The sequence below is a fragment of the Watersipora subatra genome, chromosome 9 (assembly GCF_963576615.1).
Source record: "Watersipora subatra chromosome 9, tzWatSuba1.1, whole genome shotgun sequence".
Classification (NCBI taxonomy): Eukaryota; Metazoa; Bryozoa; class Gymnolaemata; order Cheilostomatida; family Watersiporidae; genus Watersipora; species Watersipora subatra.
Window position 1 is genome coordinate 42,576,123 of NC_088716.1, and position 23,327 is coordinate 42,599,449.

The 23,327-nt window shown below is 34.8% G+C and overlaps 1 protein-coding gene across 1 annotated transcript in view; it reads left to right on the forward strand.

The window, feature by feature from the left end:
- The window catches only part of LOC137405089 (fibrocystin-L-like), a 114,224-nt gene that overhangs the window by 15,237 nt on the left and 75,660 nt on the right, over positions 1-23,327 (forward strand). The window contains exons 12-28 of the mRNA XM_068091315.1: positions 1,091-1,299; positions 2,344-2,484; positions 4,815-4,978; positions 5,810-6,046; positions 6,719-6,843; positions 7,425-7,582; positions 11,221-11,451; positions 11,974-12,149; positions 13,145-13,352; positions 14,286-14,537; positions 15,092-15,222; positions 18,289-18,427; positions 18,805-18,991; positions 21,298-21,395; positions 21,990-22,186; positions 22,299-22,509; positions 22,985-23,119. Coding sequence (XP_067947416.1) covers positions 1,091-1,299; positions 2,344-2,484; positions 4,815-4,978; positions 5,810-6,046; positions 6,719-6,843; positions 7,425-7,582; positions 11,221-11,451; positions 11,974-12,149; positions 13,145-13,352; positions 14,286-14,537; positions 15,092-15,222; positions 18,289-18,427; positions 18,805-18,991; positions 21,298-21,395; positions 21,990-22,186; positions 22,299-22,509; positions 22,985-23,119 — 2,999 coding nt within the window. The remainder of the gene's footprint in view (positions 1-1,090; positions 1,300-2,343; positions 2,485-4,814; positions 4,979-5,809; positions 6,047-6,718; positions 6,844-7,424; positions 7,583-11,220; positions 11,452-11,973; positions 12,150-13,144; positions 13,353-14,285; positions 14,538-15,091; positions 15,223-18,288; positions 18,428-18,804; positions 18,992-21,297; positions 21,396-21,989; positions 22,187-22,298; positions 22,510-22,984; positions 23,120-23,327) is intronic.

The window sequence follows — 23,327 nt, forward strand, 5'->3', positions numbered from 1 at the left end:
GTGTGTTGATGCATAAGGGAAAGATCTTGATAAATATTTTAATGTCTTTAGGCTACTTTCATGGAGCTCTTACACAATACAACTCTGGCTTATACTATAAATATTTTATTAGACACATATGAGATTAACGATAGGGTTGTGTTGTTTTGTTGCTGCGAATGACTGAAAGCGATATGTGGAGGATAACTCCAAGTTTATGGATATGTATAGGAGTAATCATTGTGCAACTTAAACATCTCTGACAGTGGCATGTAGAGGATAACTTGTAGCTTATAGATAGGTATAGCCGGTATATGAGTAATTACTGTGCAACTCAAATATCACTGACAGTGACGTGTAGAAGATAACTTCATGTTTATAGATAGGTATGTAAGTAATTAGTGTACAACTCAAATATCACCAGTAGTAGCTTGTAAGAATAACTCATAGTTTATGGACATGTATAGTACTAAAAGAATATTTACCATGTACCAGCGTGCCTATCTAAGGTGTGTAGGAACCGGAAGTGACCAAAACCATGCTAATTAATTTAATTTAATTAATTTAATTGGCGAAACATAAATCAATAGTATTTAAATCACGATACAGTAGTAAAATTCATTTTGGGCGAGACAGAGAACATTTTAGCTGTTCACCACATGGTGCTTTGACAAAAACACTTGGTACAAACACAGACTCTAAATGGAGCTATTGCTATAGACTTTCAAATGGCTTTCTACCTAAACTTTACTTGTTTTGATTATGAGGCATATATATGCTTTTATTAAACACATAAATTTTCTTTGCATGTTCTTAGTTGTCAGTATCGCATATCTGAGGCTGCAAACCAAACACACAGCATAAAACTTCAAAATAACCACAAGGCAATGTAGCATTTGTGCACTCATTCTTCTTTGGTTTAAAGTTTTGAGCTACAAATAGGAAGTGGGTTTGAATATAAGATAACAAATACTTTTCTACCTTTCCCGATATTCTATCGTACACCTTTGTTAATTTTTTTGTAAAGTTAGTACTTGTGTACCATATGAAACAGAAAATGTCTTATTTAAACATTCAATGCCACTCACCGACTTTCCTATATATTTTATAGCAAAACATCAAGCCAAACAGGATCAGCTGTCAATGAAAGGCAGAAGTTGACAATGACCTCTTCAGTTGTGCCTGAAACTCAACTCATTTCATTTGCTAATTGGAATCTCAATTCAAATGCAGTTCATGCGGTGCAGACTATTGACGTTGTGCCTACAACCTATGGCTATGTCACAGAATACAGATTGAGCATGGATGGAGCCTATTCAAGTGAGAATTCCTAAAAGTTTTTAAGATCCATTATATGATGGTAATGTTTTTTTCAACCCAGTATTAAACTAATAAAATCATATAGAGAGTTTATATCCTTGCATGAGATGCGCAAGGTGTTGGGAACTGGATGTTGAAAAAACTTTAATCTTCATATAATTTGTTAATGCACCCAAAGTTCCTGTATTTTGAAATCTCACTGAATTCCACACTTGATTTGAGCTAAATCACTGACACACTCATGAAATTATTTTTTGGAATAGTCCAATTAATGTAAAAAAATACAATACAGTGGTGGCTGTACTTATGATTGAGTACTAATTACCACATATATTTCAAATTAAAAAATGTCTTTCGGCAGAACTTTCGCTTTAACTAATGAAAGATGTTTCTAGATACGAAAAGCCTTTCGTATTTGGCCCACTGCTTAGTTTCATATTTGAGCTGGTATGCTTCTGATCAGTATGACAAACAGTGCGTCTTACTCAGTTTCATTTGCCTGCAAAAACCTGTAAGCGACAAGTGTTTTGCTTACATTCGTTGCATGATTTGGAGTTATCTTTTATCACGTACCCAGTACGACAACTTTCATTTCTAGCAAGTCAAGTTCTGTGTTTTGTGTATGATGACAGTTTTTCAGTTGTTTTCCAATATGAATAGAGATTTCTACTTATGTTCTTTAAAACATTTAGACTGCGCAAAACAAAACTAAGACATATAACAACACTCACCTTTTCTGAGCGCCAGGTTCCAACTGCCCACAGTCTTTGCTTAGCCTCATCTAGATAGCGAACATCATAAGTAAACAAACAAGCATATCATTCATAGTTTTTATCACTGTTTTCCGTCTGTTCTGTCCTTCCATGTAAACCTTTTTTTTACAAGTCACTAATCAAAATTTTGCCAAATGTTGGTGATGGACAGATATTTTCAGGAAAACACTGATCAGCTATATTTCTGTACCATTGCAGGAGAACAATTAAAATTAATTTTAACAAATTTCATCTTTGTGCAAATCCATTTATGCTCTTCTATGGCTGTTAGGGAAGATTACAACTGAAGCAACGGACAGCACTGTAGCTGCTGCTATAAATAGCATGACAACAGTATCGCCAGACGTGGTTACTGTACAGAGATCAAGTATCTCCAGTGGAGGTTACAGATATACAGTGACATTTATGTCAGGTAGGACGATACCAACTGAAGTGCTCAATTAGAATGTTAAGTTGGCTGTTGTTAAGAGTGTTTACAGTAACATGCATGTTTGACAGATAGAAGCAGTGTGTAAAGTTAGATTTCGCAGTATATTATATATTATATAATCACAGTATATTATCAGAATATGGTGCTTAGTACTGCTTACATATGTGTGGCTTTGGTCGTTTTTTACACTTTTTCTTTCTTTGAACTAGTAGCCAAAAGGAATGTTTTTACCCGTAACAGAAGGAATACAAAAGGTTTTTATGGCATCATACATTATTAAATGTAGTAGACCCCTAAAATTGTAACTGCTTCAGTGGTAACACCTATTTTGCTAAATAAACTTGACCTAAGAGTTAATGATTCTTTTTAGTTGACAACAGAATGACGTATACATTGGTTGATCAAACAGCTTGTTTATAAAGGCTTGATAGATGAAGCCTTTAACACTCGCACAAGTTTCGATCATGAAGTAATTCCACAGAATGTTACTTAAAACTGGAAAGATGAGCAGGCAGGCTAATTTAAAATGATTTTTGTCTGATAAAACAACACAACAAACAAACTACTTTAACACGGGTTATGTTTTTTAACAAAGTTTCTCTCAATATAGAAACCACAGCTGGCCTAAAGCTTGCTTCTTCGATAATCTTTTGCTCGAAAGAAATTCTATGGTGATTAATTTGTTCCAAACCAAAGTTTGGTTAAAGCTAATTTATGATACTATGTAATATCGCTAGATTAGCTGTAAGCTTAAATTCCAGCTAATCTAGCGACTCGGCTCTGTTGGAAATTACACACTCTACTATATACAGTAACTTTTGTGAAGTTTAATAATAACGAGTGGTTGTAGCTTTGAACAACTTATTTATAAGATAAATATATTTGTACAGCACGTATAAGTGAATATGATCACTGGTGCTGCTACTGTATTCTATCTTGGAAAGTCTTTGCCTTTCATAACATCCTCCTCTGGTAACCTCCGCCCATGAGTTTTCTACTTGGCTGGTTAGTCCACTAGCAGTGTGGCTTGTTCCCCTGCTTGTCTGGCTGGTCTGTCCGGCTTTCTTGTCCAGCAGGTATGTCCGACTGGTCTGTCCGGCTAGTCTGTCACGCTGGTCTGTCCGGCTGGTCGGTGTGGCTGGTCTGTCTGGCTGGTCTGTCCGGCTAGACTGTTTGGCTGGTCTAGCCAGCTAGCTTATCTGGCTAGCTTATCTGGTTAGCTTATCTGGCTGGCTTGTCTGGTTAGTGTATTCGGCTGGCTTATTAAACTGGCCTGTATTATCTAGTTGGATTATCCGACTGGATTTTCTGACTGGCTCATCCAACTGGATTATCCAACTGGCTTATCCGAGTGGCTTATCTGGCTGGTTTCCACCACACTAATATGTTATATTATTGTGGTGGAAACCACGATGGCCTTGGTATGGTCACAGGGGCATTGTGTGCTCGATCATTTACTGAATAATTGTTGCTTCAACTTATGTTACCCTATCAACTCCGTAATTGCCCACTCATAAGTGCGCTTGACTGTTAATCATTAAACTTTTACATTTGCAAACTTAAGACTTACAATAAAGAATCAGAAACACCTTCCCCACCAACATCTCATCATTTGCATCAGCTAAGCTGATGATATGCTTTTAGCAATTCTACGTAAAAATTACTCTGACTCATCTAGGTTTGTACTATATTATGGGTTGTTAGCATTCTGAACTGTCAAGTGGCAAGTCACTGGTTTGAGCCCAGCTATGGTATGTCAGGAAGCACATCCGGTCTTAATGCCTTCATGTGCCAAGGGAGACAACACTGACAGAAAGACCTAAGGCAGGCAGCAGTAAACCAACTCTGAGCCATCCAAGATACCCATGCAATATCTAATCCAAATAATAGGACAGATCATGACGTCGTGGACCTACTAACTGCAGAATGCTCTTAATTAACTAATAGCTTTATACTTTGGGCAGCTTTATTGAATAACTATTAATAGCTACATTATATCAGGTGTTTGAAGCTGTCAACCTCTTTTTTATATAAATGTACATAGTTCCGCTGTACTTCCATAAGCTTGTGGAATAAACTTAAAAGTTGCACCAACGGTGATTGGAAATTAGTTTTATGTTGTGTCAACTTATATATGTTGTAAGTCATATAAGTTATAGTTACATGCTATATATCTGTCTACGTTTTAAATCTTGAAAATCAACTTTTTGTGATGTTTGTTATTTGAATGTATGTGACCTTTTTGATTTTTTGATAACTGTATATTTCGTTTTGCAAATTTATGCATTCAGGTACTTTGAATGATATTGCAGAAAGAGGACCTTGGTCTGACCTCTCATATATAGCACTAGAGCCACTTGCTGTTGTTATCACCGTCAATACGGTGACTGTTGGTGTGCCGAGCTATAAACAGGCTGTACTTTCAATGGATGGCAGATACAGTAAGGCAATCTCTACAACAGCAAGTATCGCAAAGGTAGGTTGAATTATGCATTTGCTTGATCGACATAAATTTTTGTTTCATTACACATTTCAATGTATTTTGTGGTCGTTTTCCAATTAATTGTAATGCAATAGCTGCTTCATCACATACATCTATTACATAGTTTTTATTATATAATTTTTTATTATATAGTTTTTATGATACTGTGTTTATTATATATTGTTTGATATATAGTTGCTAATATATCATTTTTTTATACAATATTAAATGATGGAGTTGTCATGACAGTAGTTTGAAGTGAGTGACTTGTCATCAATGGGCTCAAGCATTATTCCAGAGAAGATTAGGAGTGATGATGAGTATGAACACCATCTGAGCTTAATTCGTTTTTTCTGCTGAACCAGAAATGCAAGTCAGTCTTGCTTGACTGTTTTGAAAAGGAATCGTCAAAATTACAAAAAATATTGTAATATCGATTAAAATTTGATTGCTTTATTGTTTGAAGTTATCAGTGTTACTAGCATCCCTAAATTTTAATTAGATAAATTAAGAAATCTTAGACTACTGATAATGCACAACTGGTCCCAGTCAATATCTTGCACATGTAGCTGGTTTTTATCTTCAGTGACCTGAAAAGATGCAAGCATTCAACATTTCCTAATTTACAAGTTTTGACAATCAAAAACACACCCAAGTTGTTGTCAGTGAAATAATAAATAGTATTCCCTAAATGTTGATTTTTGACCAGTAAGCAGACACAAACCTTACTTTTTATGCATTATTTGCTACAATTTGATCTCTTTTCTTATTTTGGCAATATATTCTCTTGTCCAGAAAACATGAATCATTATGCGATTATTGTAGATGACAGAAACAATGGAGGAACTATTTAGTGTTGGTTGTCCTGGCAGCATTGTATCTCACGGAGGTGCTGCCTTCCAAGAAGACTTTGAGTCACAGCCAGTTGGCTGGTCATCACCTTATAGAGGTCTTGTTATCATCAACCAGTATCCTCTCTGTGGACGAAAGTCAATTCAAAACCCATCCTATATCATGAATAAAGAAAGCGCTGATGCTGTATTCATATCACAGAACCACTACGTAAGTTCTTTAATGTAAACACATGTGATGATGATGCGTGCTGGTATTAGCTCTTAGAAGCTCTGCACACTCTAGTTAGAGGTGAGATTCAAACGGAGAGGGTGCAGGTGTGGTCAGCACTTTCAGTAGTGTGGTGAGTGATCTTAGGAAAGGCATGTGGCCCAACTGACAACACAGACAAAAAATCTGATTCAGGTAATGGGAACCCACCTCATTACCCTTCTAAAAAAACTCATGAAATGTTTTGACCAAGAAGTCGAAGATGGTCATGAGATGAAGGCCCTGCCTCTGGTAGAATATTCTCAACCAGCCTTACAGGGTGAAAGGTGTTTAACATTTAGATGCACTGTTGATGACTGGCTAATGAAAAATCCTAACACTGCTGGCACTTTGACACTGAGAAAGCTTTCCGTCTATGGATATACTTGCGAAAAATTCTTTTACAATGGAATGGTTTTCCTATAACTGCATACTGAAACCAGAAAAAAGAAAATGCATTGAATTGTTCAAACTTCTACATAAATATCTGAGTATCTGAGATTTTTTTTAAAAACCTGTCCAACTAATGAATGCTAAAATGGAAGTCAAACTTTTCATAAAATTATATACTATTGTATAAAATCAACTCATTATGATAGAAGTACTTAATTGCATCTTTTTATATTTTTTAAGGTGTGCTTTGGATACCACGGTTTCCTCACAAACTCCATGACTTTCACCTTTGCCTTTGTGAAAGATGGAGAGCAGCATACAGAAACGCAAAGATTTTATGAAGCCTTTGCACCCTTTGATGGAAGGTATGGCTTGTTGCTGCTTGTCCAGATGAAGTGTATTCGAATCTGAGATTATATCACATGTAACTAATGTTAATGCTGTGACATTGAGTTACGTCCTTTTTAGCTAGTACAGTTAATTGTTCAGTACTGCGGCACTCCTAAACTAGTTTTTTAGTTGTACTGATCACTCATAAACTATTTGTGTTACCTTCATAAACAACATAGGAATCCGTGAGTTAATCGGAGAGTGCTTGTAAAATACATGTTTACTAAATTCAGATAGCTGCCAAGTGTAAATGTCGCAAATATATCATAAAAAAATTGTGTTATATTCATGAAATTGAAAAATGTTTCGCTTTTTATTTCAATCAATCTGAGAAATAGAACTGCCATATTTTGTTGCTGTTTGCTGCACTTTTGTTCAGTTTTAATCTTTGCTGAATATATTGCAAGTTCTCCAATGCTGTCTCAGACAGTACAAGTAAATAATTATACCATAGCGATTAAATGGAAACCCCGATTTTACTTATAGTACTGTTATTTGGTTATTGTACTTGTTATTTTGTGTCAAACATTACACTTTACTTGAAACACAATTGCAGATGGCACTACCAATGTGTGGACGTATACACCATCCTGACAACCGCATATCCAACAGGAAACTATTTCCAAGTTTACAGGGTGCAAGTCGGCCTTGATTACTCCCGGAAAACTCTGATTGATAACATTTACTTTGGCAGCAAGAGTATAGATGAACCAGGTATGGAGATTAGTAGGAACTATTGTACAAACTTTCAATTCAGCCTAGCTTGCCCTATTCTTAAGATTTTTTGTGAGTCGTATGAGTGCAGATGCTTTTTGCTTTGCTAAGCTTTTTGCTTAGCTTGGAGAATCAACTACTTGCTGAGTAAATACAGCTAATCTACAGAATACGATTTTAATCCGTTTTAGGGTTGGCATCATATGGTGAAAAAATCATGTATAGGGGTATAGAAACCAGAGTCTATTTATATAAATCTCAAAGTTTATTGTTATCTGGTTGCATGTCTGCCTTTCCAGTTATAGTTATTAAAATCTTGGAATGAAAAGCTCACTTCGTGTTAGATTTGATCTCACAAAAATTGTAACCACAAATTTCAACCCACTCATTTAACCACTGAGCTATACAGTCCTTCGCATTGGATTGCTTTTATTGTAAAGTGTATACCGTATGCATATGATAAATGTGCACTTTTTTAAGGTAAAAGTAAGATACAGGTTTTGTAAGCTTCGATTACTAACGCGGTAAAGGCTAATACTTTTCACGTGGACAAATGTATTATCTCGAGCAGAAATAGTCTCTATACATCAACTCTCCGTTTGGTCAGACAAAGTACCAGACAAGATCAGCCTGATATGTCATTTTTAAATTTGCACAAGTATCAAGAGGTACCAGTATCGTCGCATTGGAACAGTAACCTTTTTAATACACACACACTTCTATGCACAAATTATTATTATTACTTCAACATATTTAGGATTTTGATTTTGTTTTCTCAGTTCATATTAATTGTATCATTACCAAATCATCTTTTATTGTAATCTTAGCAGAACAGACTTAATTTAGTTGTTACTTGCCAATTACTTCAAATTTACATTCAAACACTTTTGTAGCTGTTTTATTTTTGTTTGTTAATCGATTTGACCTGCGCAAAACAATTTCTTCATGATATGAAGTTTGAAAGTTACAGTTTGATAAAGTTTGAAAAACTTTGTTGCTGTTTTATTTTTTCTCTTAATTTATTCAAACTGCACAAAACACTTTTCTCACGATATGAATTTTGAAAATTAGAATGGTAACTGTTGTTATATGTTGAATAAAAATAAAGTAAATAAAATATAGAAAGAAATATAAAATAAAGTTTTCGCGCAGACTTTTATTGCCCGGGCAACGCCGGGCATTCAACGAGTAATTCTATAATGCAAACATCGCCTGGTAAAAATTGTCAAAATTTTATATAAGTACTGTACATATTCAAAATTAGTAACAAAAGGGTATGTTAACCTTAGTGACTATAGTTATCGACAGTAACTTTATTGTATTTAGTGTATTTAGCGGTTATAATCTGCAATAAAATGTAAAATTATAATGTACCGTGTGCAGAAAGTACCGTAGGGAGTTCTTACCTTCAAGACAGATGTACGTATAACATAAACTTTGAACTCGCCTCAAATAAGTTTAGCTTACTAAACACACACAGCTAAAGCTAAGTTTTAATATGTATTTTAACTATTTTACTGAATTTCAGCTTTTTATCACTAAAATGTTATCCTGTATCAATTTCTGTCTTCGCTTTCACATTATTTTTTAGCAAACCTGTTTAAAACTGTTTTTAATCTAAATTGGCAAGACAGCCCAAACTATGCTGTTTTCATGATGATGTGCATTAGTCTGCAAGTTGAGTGAAGTAGTCTAACCTTGTTTAAAGAGATTGCACCTCCAAATTTGCCGCTAGTTTTAAAAGGTAAAGTATTATCTTTTTACATACAAGAATTGCTGAGCTGAAAACACGGTCATTGTGTCTCTTTCAGGCGTTGTGAAAATAGTTTTGGCAAACAGCATTTCTGTGTCTTTGTTATTTTGACGTACGTAATAAGCACACCGAATGTTAAATTTGAATGTGGGCGAAAATTTTGTTGAATTTGTATGGTGAAATGATATTTGTATGGTGAGGTGAAAACATCCTCATGTTCCATTTGGTAAGGTGAAAAAATGAAATATTAAGGTAATCGTATTCTAAAGGTGCACTGTATTTAATTAGGTTTCTTGGGTTTCCTGGAAACCGTTTTGCTGGGTTTCCATGCTTCAAATGTATTCGGAGTTTCTTTCACTTCGAACCATAGAAACAGTAAAAGCCAATTTTCATTTGGCTAAATTTGTGCAAAAGCATTTGCTGTGAGACTACAATTTCACATCACTGGAGCTCTCACTGCATATAAATTTGAATCGATAATACCTGGCTAAGCTCTTCCCAGTGAAAGTAAAAAAGTTCAGTGCGTTTCATCATACCACCACGCGGGTTCCTTCTAAACACTATAGCAAATGATGGGTTGCTCATACAACGATAACGAGATAATTACCTTTTTATTTTTTTTTATTAAGGTTTATGGTTACAACAACCTGTGATACCATTTTTTGGAATCACATTATTGATGTTGTTAACAACAACACATGCATCCGGAAATTATAAAAAGCAGAATTTAAAAAGCCAAATAGTATGTAAAAATACAGGTAATAAAAGAACAATCAACACAATGTGGTTTTGATCATAGAGACACATGTAGGCTTACCTTACCGTTGGTGTAGGTTTACCTACACCAACGGTATAGGTAGACCTTTTTATTTTGTTCGCGATTAGCAGCAATAAATCCTATCGCTGTAATTGCGTAAATACCACATTTTATAATTACATCCTGACTAAAGCACAAATGTTCCTCAGCTGTGTTGATGTTGATCAGGCTATTATAGACATAAAATAAATTGTGTGGCAGGTATGGAATTCATTAGGTAAAAGTAAGGAACTTGCAGCTGATGAGTTTTATTATTGTAGCAGGCTAAAATACTATTTTTTGGTAAATAGTTGATCTGTAAAAAGTTTCATGAAGTTTCAAATTTTTTAAGAAAAGATCGGCTGATACCGATTCAGATACTTAACACCCATATCGGTCCCGATACTAATTCCGATACCAAAATCGGGGCAACTCTAGTTTATAGAAACATTTAGGTTTGAAAAACAAGATTTTGTTGCTGTAACTTACTACTGATTGACAGTCGAAAAACTCACAATAATTTGTGCACCAACTGCCAATTTTTACGTCAATCTTTCCATACTGATATTGGTAAAGACCTACAAGATTGGCATGGTCAGGCATATACAGTGACATAGGCAGGTATATATACAGTGACATAAACACAGTGGCACAGGCAGGTATATATGTAGTGACATAGGTAGGTATACATGTAATGGCATAAACAGGTATATATACGGTGACATACACAGGTATATATAAAGTGACATAGGCAGGTATATATACAGTGTCAGAGGTAGGCATATATACGGTGACATAGGCAGGTTATCTATACAGTGAGATAGGCAGATATATACATGTATGTAGTGACGTAGGCAGGTATATATGTAGACAGAGGTAGTGAAATAGGAAGGTGCATAAGTAGTTACATAGTCAGACATTTATGCAAAAACTGCTAATGAAATTAAAATACCACTTTTACTTATCTTTACTGCCAGTTAATGATTCAGACACTTCATGCTTTTCATTTGAGCGGTGCTTCCTATTTAACCATTCTATAGTAGTAGCTGTTATTTGGTCGATATACCATAATCATGAACTGTATTTTAGAAATTCATGATTTGAGATTGATGCCACCGCATGAGTACCTGATGAACGATGTCATTGTCACGTCTCCAGCAACAGGAGAATATCAGGTCGAGTTATTTCCTGTAAACTGCAGTTCTCCGTTTTTCCTCATGACAGCTGTTAATGGACCAAGCGATATTAGCAGAGTTGTGCTTGCCTCTCCTCCAATTACTGGATCATTCGATACCAACTATAACAACCATTGGGTTCGAGGTGGGCTCCACGGTTTCTTTTGTTTCTTATCCTTACCTGACCATTTTCACTCATGGTCTTTTGAAAGAATATAATGACACGCTTTTGTTTTAGAAGGTCCAAGGTTAAATATAGAACAGTCCCTGGTATTCAGTTACCAGGTATCAAAGTTAAACTCAATTACCTAGAACTGTCAAATTCTTATTGCTCATACCCTGGTAGTCTACCGTGCCATGAGTAATTGTCAGGTGTTCTGATTAAGCACAGATAATGACTATCTGCACAATTACTTCTAAACACAAGAAGGTTGTCAATTGGTGCAGGGGTTAAGAGTGTTAGTATATGAACCCAAATGTTGTGAGTTTGAATCACAGTTACAGCATTCTTTTATTTCAACCTCTAACCATAGCTTTGGACGGTTGGTCAAATTGTAAGATCAGAGCGATGAATGATGAGAAAGACTCTCTCTTCCGCAGTTATCCATATATAACACGTTTTTACATACTGAAGTTGTTGAACCAGACATCTATTTGTCCTTAATAGGTATACCTGCAGATGTTACGCAAGAGAACCTGCAAGCGTTCTTAGAGACTCTTCCAGGAATTGGAGGCCTTAGCGTAACCAGATCAGGCTTGTGTCACTCTTATGAGTGGACAGTCGATTGGTTGCAAGTTGGAGGGGATAGGCCATCCCTGATTCTTGACAATTCTAATATTCAAGTAGGGAAATCAAGCTTTTTAATATCTTTTAACAGAACAGCAAGCCCTTTTCGAGTTTTGCTAGTCTGTCAAGGTTGTTATAAAATTATGCTTGGTAAAAGATCCTAAAATTGTACGTAGTAAAAGATTTTAAAACTGTGTGTGGCAAAAAAAAAAAAGTTGATTATAAGAAAAACTTCAATGGTTTCAAGATTTTAGGCTATTTTGTACTGGCAATGCCCAGCCAAACATTTTTGTTGTATAAAAAATGACATATAATGTTATTCTTATACAAAAATAAATACCTTTTGAAGCACATGTAGACCAACATTATTATCTAATTTTATCATAATCTTTTTTAACCTAATTCATATTCTCTTGACAGATAAAGGTATTTTAAATGCTAAATGTCAAACCATTTATTTGATTGCATTGACTGTTACCCTGTTTATGATTCCTGTATAGTATAATGTGGAAAATATTTCGGTTTAAAATAAAATTGTAGCCAATAGAGTATTAAAAAGCAACAACTGCTAACGACTGCGCCACTGTTAGCAGTAAACCATTCTATATTAGTTAGTAATTAAAGGTTTCTGTCTTATGGTTGGTCGGTTTGATGCCTCATAAAATAATAATAGGTCAATATTTTATAGATGCCATAGTGAAAACCGCATCACTAAAGATGCCTCAATCAACATTCTATAATAGCAACCAATATGGACATAACGTTTTTCTTATGCAGCTGTTAAAATTAAAACATGATGGAAAGGAAAACTTATATTTTCACTTTCATCCCTGTTTGCATTTACTTTTCAAGAACATTGATTTTTCTCTGAGTTCCCTTTTGCATGTTAGTAAGATTCCCTTTAACATTGCTGTTGCCTTTGACCCAAATTTACGTGATAAGTGGTAATACATTTTCTAATATAAAAAGAACACCGATATTTGAATAAGACATGTTCTCATTTCCCATTGGCAAGTTTGACAAATGTTAATGATGACAGTTTTATTATCAGGGAGTGAATGCTAACATCACCCAGAGCACTGTACAAGATGGCTACGCAGAGTTTAATCCTATTATTGGTGACATGCTGTTCCAATCCCATGACACACCCCAAGTCACTGTGAATGTTAATGGCATTCCTAGCCTTTGCGCTGGCAGTTGTGAATTTGAATGGAGTGAAAGTGATACCCCTTCCATCACCTCTGTGACACCTTCATCTGGTGAGTAACGCCTTCTCCTTCAACATTATCTCCATCACACTTGGATAAAATGGGTAAAATCTTCTATCATCATCCATTATACTTACACACATGAAATGAGTAACACCTATCATATCCATAACTCTTTTATTAATAAGTAAAACCTACTAAATCTGTGACTTTTGTATCAAATGAGTAACATTTTACTCTTGAACCACTCATAATGATTAATCACTTTTTCATCTAAGTGCTTTGAACTATACCTACCTGAGCAAATGATGCAAATGGCAATAGAATAATATTAACCTCTACATTCAGGAGCCAGTTACAGTCAAACATTGACATATCAACTGGTTACATTGCGGTATTTGCATCTTATTTCACAACCGTTGTATGGTGAATAACATACTTTTATATGAATACATTGCATTTTATTTGAGTTGTTTATCCCAACAGCACAGCGATAAATGCTTTAAGTAAGGATGTATAGCATGAAAATATACATTATATGGAACTATGTAAAAAACTAAATGTAAGAACATAAAGTCTACGTAAAAACCAAATTATTTATGTAGTAATTTTTTTATTGTTCGTTTCTCATAAAGACACAAAGTAAATTGTAGACTCAGCAATGTGTAGGTTTATTGGTGTAGTGAGGGATAGAAATAGGCAATGCAACCTACTGCAACTTACAATGGAAATAGCTAGAATGAATTTAATTTACATATATGTTTTTTACCAATTTTAGTTACCATTATAGTTGAGACACACAAAGTGAACTGTAGACTCAGCAATGCGGAAGCTCTTCTCTAAGGATATTTTTGGCATTCTTATCAGATGGCTGTTGTTTTAGTAATGTTGAACATAAACGGACAAAACTTGCTGATGAATTCTTTTCTAATCTAGCTACTTTCCAAAAACTTCTTAACCTGACAGCTTCTATTTTATATGCAGGTGGTGCTGACGTAACACTGACTCTAACAGGAACAGGATTGGCTGCCAATGCAGAGATATTTGTTGGTAAAGATAGTTGCAACAATATAAACCTAGTAGGCAATAATCTAACATGTGACCTGACATCAATGAGGAGAGGCATTCATGAGATAAAAGTATTCATTACTGGCAAAGGAAGAGCTGACTGCGATTTAACCTATGAGTTTGTCTCAGAAGTATCTCTTGTCAGTCCCACATCTGGTCACTTGTCTGGTAAGGAGAAAAATAAAAAAACACGACAAAGAATTGATTGTCTGTATTTTTTAGGTAGAGATTGACTGGTAATGATTAGTCCGGACATACTCAAAGCTTTCTTCTCTTTTCTTAGCAGCTAAGCATTCCAAATAGGTGCTAGCCAAGTCCCATATGAGTTTAATTGTATTGGCTCTCATATCCTTTTTTGAATTCCATTTCCGGCATTGCAAGCTTGTGTCAAATCTTGTGAATAGCAAAATACACTTATCTAAGCTGACAGAATATTTTTTGCGCGATTGTACAACATTGCTCTTTTTACTAGCCATAAAAATATGTTTATTCTAGAACAGAAATAGAACCGAAATGTTTCTTCCTTTCCTCTTTAAAGTATATACACAAAAATAAGATAAATGATTGGAAAAAATTACTGCGGTTTTTCACAAAATATATAATAATAATAATCAGTGCCTATATTCCTATAAATAAATAAATAAATATATATATATATTTATATATACCAAACATTTTTGTTTGATAATGATAATAATCAACATAGACAAGCCTATCTACAGGTGGATACCTGGTTACCCTTACTGGCTCGGGTCTTACGGAGGAGGTTACGATAGAACATACTGGAGGGACCTGTCATGTATTGATTGATCAGAGTAACAGTGACATAGTTGTGTGTCAAGTCCAGCCTTCTGTGAGTATTCTTGTATATTGTATTATTGTAAATTAATTAATCTGGAAAATTCTTTTTATGTTGCTATTTGAAGCAAAAAATGGTCTTTTTAAAAAGGTTGTAAAATGTTAACACTAGTATCATTTTTTACAACTACAGAAGCAAAAACACCTAGCTCCACTTTTTGGATTTGAACTTTATACATGTCAGTATTGGTTATAATGCTGGTAACATAAACTGTATAGTTTCTAGAATATATCAAAATTATTTTATATAAACTAATTTTACCCTAAGCTGTGTGGTATCATTTCAGAGTGACATAACTTCATGGATAAAACTTTTTTTTGATTCTGATATTAACTTCATTTGAGAACAGACTTATTTACAGCCATTCAGTTGATCGCTACGAAGAGACAGGTGTAAATATTAAGCACTCTTAATATGACTGAATTCACCAGGACACACTATGAGTGACACCAGTGGCATTTATGCCAGCAAACTCATGAATGAGTCTTTCTTTAGTATGCTTCTGCCTTCTGCCTTCTGCCTTCTGCCTTTCCCATGTCGCTAATGCATGTGAGCAGTCTCTCCAGGTTCAAGTGTGATATCCATTTAACTTACTGCATGCATAGTGCCCATTTTTTATGAGCATTTACATATATATAAATCTCAAAGTTTGTTTGTCTTTTGAAAGTCTGTTGTCGCTATGTCCAGGTACAGCGATAAAGTTTTAGGAGTGAAAATGCGCTTCACGTTAGATTTGTAGTCAGCACCTCTGGATCTAGAAGCAGCGATTTTATCCATTAGACTAAGTGTTAGTGTCTTAGTGTTATCTTATGTTATGTTGTCTTATTGTTAGTGTTAGCGAATTAGTGTCCCACTGAGCACAGCAATTAATAATAATTATATTTATTACATCAGTTTAAGTATACATAACGACGTTGTGTCACACGTAACGGATAACTACCTCGCCTGATGGCCTCACAAGCTGAATGTCTAGCATTGCACAGGTAATAAAAGCTGCTTGTAAACAGTAGCCGGAAATGTAGTAAAAAGGTAATGTAGTAGGTAAGGTAATGTAGGTAATGTAATGTTTATAAGCTGTTTTTATTAACCGTGCAACACAACACATTTAGCTAGTTGTAAAAACAAAGACTTTGTGATTTTGGCTGGACATGTCTGAGTCCACTGGAGCAATATAAGGTTGGCTGACTTTCCTGTTTTCACCGATGACTTTTTTTGGGAAGTGAACTCTGACCTTTTTTCTGCAGGTCAGACATTCTAGACCACTTAGCCATGGGTGCTCTCAATACATCGTTTTTTTGACGTCATCAAATCGTTTGCACATGCGCTCGTTCACGATAAAGCCGCCATATTTGTAGAAAACGATTGTTATTCTTTTATTTAATATTATTTATTGGTGTGGTTTGATACTATAATAAAAAAAATTGCAAACAAAAGCATCATTTTCAAAATTTGTTGCAATAGCTTCGCGTTTAACAATAAAAGTTGTCTATAAAGATGGCCGACAACGATAAAATGACATCACAAAAAAAACAAAGGATAATGTGTCACTAATACCACCGATACAAATACATTATTGAGACTGAAATTTTCGTGCTAATTGGTTTAAGAATTTAGCTTATCGATCACGCTCACCAGCTTGTCTTATGATTATCTGGAAATGTGCAATCCTAGGCTAGAATACAGAACTTCAAAATACAAATTAATTTTAATAGCCAACTGCAGCCACTGAAATTGAACAAAGCAAAGAAAAACGTTCTAATTGTTTAGCTTTAGTGCATATTGTATGAACGCTCCTAGAATCCTCCTTTAACACACAGTAAAATCATTACATCACTTTGAAAGGCTTTCTACAAACCAATTCGAGGTTTTTTCAAGTAAGAAAAGAAGCCTATTTTTATGATTTGAGCTTCAACTACTAATGCATGCACTCTTTACATGCTTTCAGTAATCTAAATAGAGATATTCGAAACATGGCTCATGCCTTTTAACGTTTAGCATAAAATGGATCTTTTGCCTAAATCTACTTGTACAAAACCCTTAAATCTATTTACTGCTATCACAAACTTGTCTGTTTAATGTGCAATATTGTCATACATTGAACAGAGCGTAGTTCTGTTTAATGTGCAATACTGTCATACATTAAACAGAGCGTAGTTCTGTTTAAACTGCTAGTTATTATAGAGAAACCTGTCTATTCATTTTACCATATTGTGGTATTGAAGAGATTGGAAGTTGTTATTGAGAAACTTGTTTGTTTAATGTAGCATATTGTGGTACTGTAAAACTAGAAATTATTTTAGATAAACCTGTCAGCTTAATGTAATCATCAATTTAATTTAATTCACTTTCTTTTCACTGACTAAAAATCTTTACCTTATCATGTTACACGAGCACCTAATCTGACCTGTCTTGTGATGTTTCTTTTAATTCAACCAAATGCAATCTCGACAAAAACATTTGATGAAAGGTTGTGCAGAGTTATTTGTACAAAATTAGAGGCTGCCATAGTTTTAGCAAAATAATTTATTAAGATAAGCACTCACTAATTTAGCTAATAAGAAATCTCTGCAATCTATCACCGATCACTAAAAATAATTGTGATCAATCGCTGATCAGTAAGAAATGTATGTGATCTATCACTGATCAGTAAGATATGTCTGTGACCAATCACTGACCAGTAAGAGATGTCTGTGGCCAATCACTGATCAATACGAAATGTATGAGATCTATCACTGACCAGTAAGAGATGTCAGTGATCTATCACTCACCAGTAAGAGATGTCTGTGACCAGTCACTGACCAGTAAGAAATGCCTGTGGCCTAAAACCATGTTCAATAATTTATCTTAATTAGTTTCTTAAGCACAGATTATCTACCACATATATTTTTTTTACGTTTTCATATTCTGCAATGTCAGCTTAACTTCTTGTGAAAAAAAAAGATCTGAAGCTGTTGTGTTTGACTTGGTCAGTTTCTATGTCTAATCTAGTTTGATATATCAGCTTCTATTTGAACTGCTTTATAATTATACTACTATCACATTTGTTCCTTATGTTTACAGGCTACCAGTGGTCCTGTGGACTTTCTTCTAGTCTTTAATGATGGAACCAACCTGACTGTGCCTGACGCTTTCACGTTTCTGGATACAACTAGCAGCAGCGTTATAACTTCTGTCAGCACTTCAGTTTCTTCAGTTTTAGGTGATTATTTAGCACTTTTATTGCTCATTATTTATTATTAAATGAACTCAAATACAGGTACACAGTTTAAGTTGATAAGTCTAAATGAGAATAAAGGAACGTTACTTTAGCTTTAACATTAGTGTAGGAGATGCGGGCCTGTTATGCATTTAAATGATACGTTTTGAATTAGACAAACCTTCCTGTATTCAGTGTATTGTTTGACTAACTTGAACATTCACATTGTTAAACAGCTTCTGTGTGGGCAGATTTACATGTACATTAGGTAGTTGATAATTTTAAATATTTGGATAGACTTGTATCATATTAATCCTGTTCTATGGTGCAACTCTTACCATTCTCGTGTTCTCATTCTTACATGTTGCTGTTGCTGGCAGGTGGATCTGAACTGATAATTTCGGGAACTGGATTTGGCAGCAGCATTTCAGATGTATCAATTGGCTATGGAAATGCTGCTAATGTCACTGAGTGGAGGGACACTCAAATTGTTGTTGTTTTGCCTTCTCTAGACCTTGGAAGCTATACCCTTCTCGTCAGCACTGATTCAGGATACGCTGACCTAAGGTAAATTAAGAAGCTATTTCTTTTCTGTCAATAAAACAGGCTATAAAAACTGACTAAGATTATCCGCTAGCATAGAATCTACACTTGAATTTTAATTGATCAAATATCCTGACGAAACAGGCATGAACTCGTGAGAAGTTATTGAAGACTTAACTCTCCTTTAGAAATTGAGCCATAAAATGCTTTTATTTCTAACTTGCCTAGTGATAAATGTTAAACGCAAAAACCACTGCCTGAAGCTGAAGTTTTTACTCATTGGGTGCCATTTTTGCATTTCTGCGCAAACGGTCATGTGACACCAGTGACAATTTCGTTTCACATTTCTGCGACTCTGCAATGGCTCCAAATCGATGAAACTTAACAACCGGTGAATGAGCATAATATGTTTACAAAATATTTATAAACCTGATATTTTTACAGTAAAATAGATTTAGATTGCCTGTAAAGCAATTTTAGGCAGTTAAGACGAGTATTTAATTAATAGTGCTAAAGGAAATGAATAATGAAAAAACAGCACCCATTTATTTGGGATGCTGCAAACGCTTTTTAAATATGCGTAAACACTTTCAAAATTTAATGACAGCTCCCTTAAACTGAGGCCCAATACAGTATAAACATCTGCAAATCTATGAAATATTAAAAAGAAACGCTATATTGCATAGTAATCCATTTTCTCACCAATAAAAAAACGAAGTTTTGCAAAAGTTAATGATCCGAAGCCATTTGTTTCTATAAACAAGACCTAGGTTTTTGATCGTCTTTCATATTTAACGTTGGTACAATGTCTTTCGGTTTAAAATCAAAACCTTTCTTTGTCGGAGCACTCATTGTCTTTAGTTTTAGTTTTTAGTTTCTTCTGTTTTTTAAGAGCTCTATTTACAGTTTGTTTTATATTTATATTACATCATATTACTCTGTATTAACTTTTTTTAACCTTTTTATACTGCTTTTACGTTATCTTAGCATTTCTAGCAGCAAAATATAACATGAAAATGAAATATGAACTAGAGCCTTGACAGTTGTATTTTTATTTCAAAAACAAGCTTTTTTGTATTTGGTATCATCTGGTTTGCTATAAGGTCACCCAAGACAGGAGCTATTAGTTATGTTCTGTTTTTGAAGGATTCTAATGATATATTGCTAATTTGGGCTAGGTCAGGAGTTGGCAACCTGTGGCTCCGGAGCCGCATGTGGCTTTTTCATCCCTTCGCTGCGGCTCTCTCTGACTTTGGAATTTTTTTCTTTTCTACTATATGCCAAGCAAATCATAAAAATATAAAAGTTTTATCACAAGATTTTGTAATATAATTTTAATCAATACATGTCATTATGACTATAAAGCAAACATTGTCGCTTGTTATGCGTCACTTTTTACGCTCTATTATTATTATTAGTACCTTATCAAATGATCGTCACATGGCTGTAACTTCAACATAAAAGTACAAAAAAATGTACTACTAGATTTCCGCGAAGTGCCAGATCGCTCTGAGATACCTTCTGATATTATGTCAACGAACTGAATTAAACATTTAGTAAGGCAGGCCAGCCACATAGGTCCGCAATATCATCAAAAAACTACTGACAAACAACAACACTAATACAGGTAGTCCACCTTATAACAATTTATGCGCCATTAAAGCTGCCAAAATTATTTTATTGTTTTTTGCAAAAGTTTAATTTTGTTTTCTCAGCAATTAAATCATTATACATGCCAAACCTTTTTGTTTTATGCTGTAAACTTGATATAAAAGCATTAAAAGCTAAACACAAAAGTTACATGTGATATTTATTTATTTTTTAATTAAAATGTCTAAGGGGATTTGTGGCTCCCACTGTTTTCTTTCCTGCGGAAAACAGGCCCAAATGGCTCTTTGAGTGAAAAAGGTTGCTGACCCATGGGCTAGGTAGACCAAGTAAAAACAGACCGAGAGCCAAAACAAAATGTCATGTATTTGAGTGAAAAAAATGTAGCACTGTAGCATTTGACACAACAAATAATGCAGCAGTCCAAGGGTTAATTCATCTATCATGCTTTTCTTAGAGTTGCCTCGGCTTGCACTCACTACCAGCTAGATACTTTTATTCTGCTACTAATCCAAACAGTCTTTCATTTCATGACTTTTTAGAGCCCTTAGAAGTTTAGAAGAGGTAGATATAAGACAATTTGATTACATGACTTGATTTGCTTGTGCAACTTAATGCAATTGAGTTTAGGTTGGCTTAGGGGTTTAGTATTCTATGTGCTAGTTTATTTCATATCTGTTAAATAGTCAAATAATCTAACTAAAACTATGTTCATTTGTCAGTACAAACTCGATACCAGAGATTGTCTACCGGTTAGAAGTTACAGACATTTCTCCAAGACTATCATCTAAATATGGAGGAAGCAAGCACACAATCACAGGTTTGTTTAGTTCTTTTCCCTTGCTTGAAAAAAATATAACAGACCATAAGTATGCATGTACAAGTGTGGACTATTCTCCTTTGATATATCCAGTTTGACAGCTACATCAACAATTGAAATATGAAGATTTCCTTGTAACACCGACCAATCACAAACAATGGATAGTTAACATGTGTCACTTTACAGCTGCCAATAAATAATGATATAAATTTTACACTTTGTTTACTGCATTTTGCGATTGGTATAAATAAACAATTAAGTCGAGCAACAAAAATAAGAGATATAAACTTAACAAACAGTTCTAGTATTGCTTGTGCACACTGTTTCTGTCTGTCTGTGCTGGCTTGTGCACACTGTGATCGAGCCCAAATACAAAGCCTTCAAGATTTTGCACTTTACATGCTCAAATGGTGTGCTTTGACAAAACAGTCAGGAAAGCACAACTAATACAATAATAGATCTACAGGATGATGGATATCCAGTCCCCTATATGACATCAGTATATAAGTTTATGACAATCACTGTTGGTATAAAATACTTTTTTTTAAAACTTTTATATGCCAACAATTATTTTGTCTTTCACCACACATGCAGGCTTTGGGTTTGGAGAGAATTCTACAGCCATTAATGCGAAGATAGGAACTGTTGCTTGTAAAGTTGAAACTGTTACCAACACGGTGATAGAGTGTGTGACTGAGCCATCTGCTCAGCACCATTCAGTTGACAATCTTGGAACACATGCTCAATATGGCCAATACTATGCTTGGAATCCTTCTTCATTGGATATTCAGGTAGGAGCCTGAATGCTTAAATGATTCCCCCAATGGCATTTGGTTTTAGCAAGTATAAATAATTTTGCTTCTTAGGCTGAAGATGATTTGCATCACTTGACTATATATGTAGGTAGGAGATATTGTGGACTGGAGCTGGACCTCCCCTCCTGGAGTATCAAATGTTAAGTACACAGTTCAACAGACAGACGAGGTCAGCTCATCAGATCCTACCAGATTCGGCATTGGTTACTTTCAAGAACCAAGTGCAGCCGGCACTTACAGCTATGAGTTCACCCAGGAAGGCATCTTCTACTATTGGTCGGCTCCAGTTGACCCTACAGGTGCTGATACTTAATTTATTTAGTTGCAATTAAATTTTATGCGGTTCATATGGTAGTTCGTCATTGGTCAGTGGTCAGTGGTTGGGGTACCTAAGTATGATTCGTAGGTCGATAGTTTCAGTGATAGAAGAACTATTGGTAGTGTTAAGCAGGGCATTCAACTATTGTTTCTGTACTACATCAGTCCATAGTCTCTAGACCAACTCAAAGACCACGAGTTGGCTTTCTGATAAGGGTACCAAAATAAAAACAATCTGTGAGGTCTTTTGTTTGTATAATAATTTGTCATCTTTTATTAATATACTTTTTATATCATCTTTTTTATATAATGATAAAGGTTAGGCAATAGATTACGCTATAAAATATCATTACACTAAAATCATCACTTTAAACAGAAACAGAAATTTTAGCTAGAGTCTAGATCTCGTCTATCAAGAATTCTGGCTGTTTTTAATCAGAATAGTATGATTTGCAGGTGCCCACATAATGAGAGGCAAAGTAGAAGTGTTACCCAAAGATCCCTGGTCTGGTGATGTACATGTGATGCTTGGTGGTCATTTGGCAGAGACGAATATTGCCGCTCGAAAGAAGAGAAACGCTAGAGTTAAACGTAAGTGTATTTATCAAGTTAATCATGCACGTATTATTATGTATTATTATTATTGTCAATCATACAACTTCGTTACCGATGACCTAAATACAAATAATAGCAAAGATCATCATATGATAAAAGAACAACACTTCTAACTTAGCCCTTATCTCCGCTGGAGCCTCCTGCCTCTTGAACCTGGTTCTTTTCATATTAGGTGATATAATAT